The sequence below is a fragment of the Prunus avium genome, chromosome 7, assembly GCF_965620075.1.
Source record: "Prunus avium chromosome 7, drPruAviu1.hap1.1, whole genome shotgun sequence".
Classification (NCBI taxonomy): domain Eukaryota; kingdom Viridiplantae; phylum Streptophyta; class Magnoliopsida; order Rosales; family Rosaceae; genus Prunus; species Prunus avium.
The window spans coordinates 28,329,275-28,335,835 of NC_142290.1; the positions used below are offsets into that span (position 1 = coordinate 28,329,275).

The window sequence follows — 6,561 nt, forward strand, 5'->3', positions numbered from 1 at the left end:
GTATATGTGATATTAATATGTAAGTAAAGAGAAATGACTCCGGTACTTAAAACAAACTAGTAATCGGTGAAGATGAAAGAAGACTTCTTATTTCTAATATGGAAAAAACTCTCAACACACAACATCATGTGTGGCGTGACTTGATCTCTTATTGAAACTGCAACAATATTTTAATAGACTTAGAGTATCTAATTCAAATCAATTGATCGGAGTAAAACGGAAGACAATAATTATATTTGGTAAAATCACACCTTTACATTATCGATGTGAGAGAGTATTTCAACACACTGATCACTGCTAGAATGCAATGTGCACGGGGTGGTGTACTATACACTTCTTTCTTAATTATACTCTATCCCATATAAGTGTATTGAAAGTACTATCACATTTACATATGCAGCCCCACTGAGCATTCTCTCTCTTTCTCTGCCCAACTCTGCAAGAGAGAGAGTAGGGTGTGTGGGAGATTTTGATGAAGCCTATGCGGACTTGGGTCACAATTGGTGATGGAGAGAGCAGGATGGAAGCCAAACGATGATCACCATCAGATAACTCCAAATTGTCCCCGGTGTGGTTGTTCCAACACCAAATTTTGTTACTACAACAACTATAGCTTAACTCAACCAAGGTACTTCTGCAAGGGCTGTAGGAGGTACTGGACCAAGGGTGGGTCTCTCAGGAACGTCCCGGTAGGAGGCGGCTGCCGGAAAAACAGAAGAGGGTCCAAGTCCTTAAGGCTATCTACCACAGCCACAGCCACAGCCACAGAAGGTCATGTTCATCAATCTAGTAAGAGTGCTACTAATTTGGGTAGTTATGGGAGTGCTGTTCACAATTCATATGGCACCAATGTAATTATGAACAACTCATTGGGTGATTCCACAAGCTCCTCAGTAAGTCAAGATGGTTCAAGTATTGATCTTGCACTTGTTTATGCAAATTTCTTGAACCAAAAGCCAGACGATTCGAATAGCACTGGATCTGATCATCAGCTGCCAGAATTACCTAGTGAATTCGATCCGGCTGCTCTAGATTTTTCAAGCATGGCATTGAACATGAACAATGCAAGCTCAGGAGGGAACACTATTAGTAGCATTCAATTAATGGAAGATCATCAAAATGGTCTTGTTGGGTCACTTGGATGCCACACTGAAAATTGTAGCACCAATGATCTCATGTACTTTGGTGGATTGGACCCATTAATTCATCATCATGAGAAGCATCATCATCAAATTCAAGATGCAAGTGATTTTGGGTTGCCACCAATATTGCCAGTAGGCCAAGAGGAGGCATTGTGGTCTACTTCTCAAATAATGGCTCATACAAGTCGTCCTATGCAATCTGCTGCTACACCACTACTAGGAGGAGGGCCAGAAGCTCATGATCCAAACCTCTTAATTGGTAGTTGTTGGAGCCCATTTGATTTGCCTTGTAATGAAAATTTCTCCAGGACATGATGACAACATTGATGTTCTTTTCTTAATTTGTTATCTTGCTTTCATATACTATGAATATAATTAGTTACATATGCATAGATCGAATAGATTGGAAATTGAGAATCACCATGTAATAATATCTATAATTATGCTCCTAGCTATTACTTATTTGTCCTTTTTAATTTTTGTTAATTCCATTTACAAGGCGGTACGAAATTCGTGTATTTCATTCAAAACCCCAACTGCCCTTCTGGATTTAGTGAGTAGAGAACACACTAAAGATTGAGGTACTTCTCTCTCTCTCACAGACAGTCGCAGAGAGGATTTTGTAGCCAGTTTCCTACTCTAGGGTATATTTTCTTTTTCCAAATCCATGGAAGCTTCTTCTATAAAGCTCGAAGCTTCTATTAATTAGTCTCGTAGAAGCTTCTGTTAATCAAGCTTAAGTAGGCTTATATATAGACCATTCATTTAACATAAATTAACCATAGAAATTCTCTCCCGGAGCTCTTTCATTTTCTTGGTCTTTCTGCTTAGAGATTTGGCAGTTGAGATTTCTTGAGGTCTAAAACCACTACCATGAAGCTGCTTAACCACTCATTCAATCCCCAAGGAGGAAAATTAGTGTCAACACCCTATAATAATGAAAATTAATTATTAATATATTTGGTCAAGATCAAGGACTGTGAAGATTGATAGAGTCCAAGTGGCGCCTCTGCCGGTTTTCAAAGGATGCATGGTTTCGTGGTTCCAAGGGAGGGAGGGAAAAGTACTCAGTCTACTTGTTGTGCCGTTTATAATTGTCATTTGGATTAAAAAGCAAAGAATATGAAAACGTCAAATTCATTGGACGCACATCTGGTGTGGCTGAAAACCATGCATAGCCCAGGTTTGAAAATCTCTTGGAACAAGTCCCTGAATAATCTATTTTATTATTGATGAGTGTAATTAGTGGAGGTTGGCAAGGTTTAGGTTAGAGATTTTGGGGGGATATACATGAAATTTAGTGCAACACATGATCCCAGAAACGCCCATGATCCAAGATATATATAACTAACTTCCACAAATCATCTTCCAGCCGACAAACATCTAGTATAAAGTGCCTGCAAAGTTTGATCAAATCATATATATTGATCAATAATAAAAAGATTAGTGGTCCCTTAATACCAAATCTATCTTATTAATTACATTATCAAGTTAATTACCAATTAAAAAACTGGACGTTATGAATACAAAATGCTGCAAACCCCCTAGCTCTATAACCCGGTCATTGCCACAAATACTATTAAGAGATGTAACCAAACAGACCGCAAGAAACTCAAAATCCACTTGTTGTGGTGATGCTGGTGGAAGTATAATGACCACATATGTCGATACTCTCTATGTTTAATTCGGGTGGACAGATAAATACTACGTGACCTAATTTTTTATATGTACAAATTGACGGCTCGCTATTGTTCAAGATCCACAAAAAATGAATGGTTGATATTTATTTGGGTAATTAATCATAGCAAAGCTCCTCAATTAATAATCTAATAGCATAATATAATACGTATAATAAATATATGTACGAAAAATAAATCAATAGAGAAAATTAAAAACACCACCTAGTCAAAATCAAATGCATGTCACTTATTATTATATTAGTTTTCATGCCTTACGTTAGATTAATTTACAGGTTGCTCATCTACCACGTAATCGATCATATATGATCTTGGTGTACGACGTGAAAATTGGATTATCCAATTTGAAAAAAAAAACGATATGGAGGAGACAGCATGGTTGCCCATCATATTCATGATATCACATTAAAAATGTCGGGCTAACTTTGGATCAGATATCATCTGACGATACAGAGCCAGGTTGTGAAATCTGTACCCTACATGTGGAGGCTCAGGATTGGCAGGGATTTATGATGAAATTATGAGTTGACTAGGGGAGGGGTGGTGGTGGTGTTCATTTTCTTGAGAGTTGAATCTCACATAGCACCACATGTTTGCTTTTTTGGGCATAAAATTCGTAACACTTTTGCTTTTGTGTTTGTCGATATAATTCAATCTGATCTTATGTAGTCAGTTTCATGGGAAATTTCTTTAATGGCGCCGCACACACCATGTGCTGCGGTAAGGTCCCAGCCGCAATTTGATTTTACTAGATGGAGGAGGAAGTTTCCTTTCTCTTCTCTTTTATATACTAGAAGGTAATAGGCCCTTCTGGATTTTGTACATACATCACATCATGCCACTGTCCACATTTTGATGATATTAAAAACATTATGGCGAGCATTATTATTGCACTCTTGACCGAGATGATGTGTGAGATATTATTGTATAATAATCGAATCGCGTGTTATAACATAGATAAACTATGAATGTAATATTTTATAATATAATAAATATGAATATATACGTGTACACGAATCAGCAATATAATATATAATGTTAGGAATTCTATAGATTAAATTAATATTGTTCTGTTTAATTATAATGCAAAGTCAAATACAAAATGTTGTACTTGTTTTGCTAAAAAGGAAAGCTGTACCCTGTACCTAAAAAGAATTAATAATCCCATTGTTTATCCGTATTAGGTATAATTGCAGGAATATAGAAAGTACACAGTATAGAATTCGGTCCACAAAGTTGGGCAAATTAAATTGTATAACACACTTGCAAGGAAGATATGACTATTTTCTGTGGCTGGCTGGCTGGCTTTTTTGAGGAAGAAAGTCTAGGTCTATAGCTAGTAGGTGCTGGTGCTGGTGCTGGTGCTGGACCAGTTCTCAATCAATTTGCATGAACAAGGTGACCCAGAAACTGCTAAAATTAAAAATTAAAAAGAAAGCAAAAGATTTCGATTTCTCATAACCAATTCAAATTCGAAACGAAGAATTTCCAGAACATTGAAATGATCTGGAAAATATATGTAATCTCAGTCCAAATATATATCGAGCAATTAACTTCAGAAGGACCAATTAGACCATGAACCAAAATAGAAATGTGCAAGGAGGCCATAGATAATAATTAAGAGTGGCAAGAACCAGAACAAAATCCATACGAATGTGATCAAACATTTAAGGGACTTGCCCGTTAATCTGTATATATATTTTTATCATAACCAACCATCCAATTATGTACACAAAAATGGAAAATTACTGAAAATATATAAAGAAAGCCACACTTCTTTCTCAATCTCTATGAAGGATAAGAAGAAACCAAACTGCTTGGTATACAAGTAGAGTTCTTCCATGTCCTTGCATGCAATTTCAAGATCTCTCTGGCCTTCTCCTTGGTCTTGCTCCCACTGTCCACTTGAAGCACCAAGCACAGCTTTGCCACAACACCCAGTTGCATCATCTCCAGCAAAACACTCGGGGTCGCCGAGAACTTGCAAATGGAGAACAAAATCCTCACAGCCCTCTCGCTCCCCACCTTCGAAACTCTCATTATCTTCTTCGAAATTACCGCGAGGCCTGCCCCGTGGTTCAGCAGGTCTGCACGGCCTTCTGCGCAGGCGCATATCATGTCAAGAACCATCAGTGTCATTTCCAAGGTCCTCCTGTCTGCAGATGTATCAAGGAGAAGCTCGATCAAGACATTAACCGCCCCGGCTTCGACTGCCTTGATTCGGTTTCGTCCCCAAGGGCAGAGCTTGATGAGCAGCTGCAATGTGGCTTTTGAGGCCTGCTGTGAGATCTGATTATTCAAGACCTGAACGACTTCGATGAAGAATTCAGGTCTTATGTTTATCATCTTCATGGGGTCGTCAGCCACCTCGAACATTGATCTGAATAACATCACTGCATAAGCTCGAGACTCGTAGCTTCCACGTTGCATGAGCTTGATCAGGGCCTCGATAAATTCCCCTTCTTTGCCTACAAGTGTTTTGAGTGCGTCTTCGCTGAGATTGAGGTTGTAGAGGATGCTCAAAGCTTCTTCGCTTTCAACATTGTTGTTGTTTTTGACGTTGTTGATGATCATGGAAGACAAGAACTCGCTTGCGCCGGCAGCTTCGATGCTTCTCTTGTTGGCTTCACTGTGGGACGCCATGGACCGGATCTCTCTAAGGCAATTCGACAAGCACTGTGGAGACTTTTTGGCTTCTCTGAAGAGCTTGGCGATCTGGGTTTTGCTGACAGGTGGCTTCGGAGTAGGGATCCGCTCGATGCCGTGAGAAGCGTTCATGGTGCACCAAGCTTGGAGCAGCCGGCGGAGAGTATGGTTTGGGGTGATGTCAGAGTCCGAAACCACTTGTTTGGTGACGGGGCAGGTGTTGTTCTTGCTCAAGAATAGCCATTTCTCGATGCTCTCCCGGTCGTAGGTTATCCCGGTTGTAATTGTGACGGGGTCTTTCATGATTTCTAGAGAAATGGGGCAGATGAAAAATGAAGGAACATCAATTTCTTGATCCATTTGATGGAAAAAGAGCGAAAACACAGAAGAGAAAAAACTGGTGGAAATCAAAACTAAGAAGGTTTTACTTAGGATTATGAACAGGGATCAAAAGAATTAGAGGAGGTTTTGTGTGTAGAGTGTTTGATGATTGATTTGATGATGAAGGTGTTTGATATAGTTGTGAAATGGTTTGAATAAGTTTATGAGGTTATGAGAAAGGGGTTGAGTTTTTATTTATATATATGTGGAGATGGGGAGGAAAGTGAGAGATTTTCAAAATGAGAAAGTCAAAACACGGGAAATATGAGCGTTGAGAGAGAGTAGAGAGAGAGTAGAGAGAGAGAGGAAGATGAAGATGAAGATGAAGACTTTTCCAAGTTATTGAAAGGCTCAAGTTTGATGAATTTTACCAAGTCATTAAGTATGGATGGGATGGTGGGGTTCAGGGGCTAAATTAAAGTGCACAAGGTGAAATGCACATGCAAATAAATACAAAATTTTGGGCAAAGATGCATTAGGAATTTCCAAACCCCCCCTTTGACTTTCTCTATGCAGAAAAAGAAAAACACGACATAATAATTTTCCCCTTTTTTCTTTATGGCTCGTGCCAATTTAAATTCTGCTTGCCGACAAAAGGTGATGGGTGTGGGGGCTATTTGGTAATGCCCTCTCACTCCGTTGGTTTACTTGGCCATTTGGGTTGTTGCCGCTGCCCACACATCCCATTTGTTTTG

The 6,561-nt window shown here is 39.1% G+C and overlaps 2 protein-coding genes across 2 annotated transcripts; one reads left to right on the forward strand and one right to left on the reverse strand.

Moving 5' to 3' along the window:
* The first annotated feature begins 422 nt into the window (after positions 1-422).
* Positions 423-1,457, forward strand: LOC110763808 (Dof-type zinc finger DNA-binding family protein). The gene has a single exon (XM_021966676.2). It carries the CDS (start codon positions 507-509, stop codon positions 1,455-1,457), a length of 951 nt encoding a protein of 316 aa, XP_021822368.2. The 5' UTR covers positions 423-506.
* Positions 1,458-4,495: 3,038 nt separating this feature from the next.
* On the reverse strand, positions 4,496-6,045 carry LOC110763807 (E3 ubiquitin-protein ligase PUB23-like). The gene has a single exon (XM_021966675.2). It carries the CDS (start codon positions 5,843-5,845, stop codon positions 4,628-4,630), a length of 1,218 nt encoding a protein of 405 aa, XP_021822367.1. The 5' UTR covers positions 5,846-6,045; the 3' UTR covers positions 4,496-4,627.
* Positions 6,046-6,561: the final 516 nt, after the last annotated feature.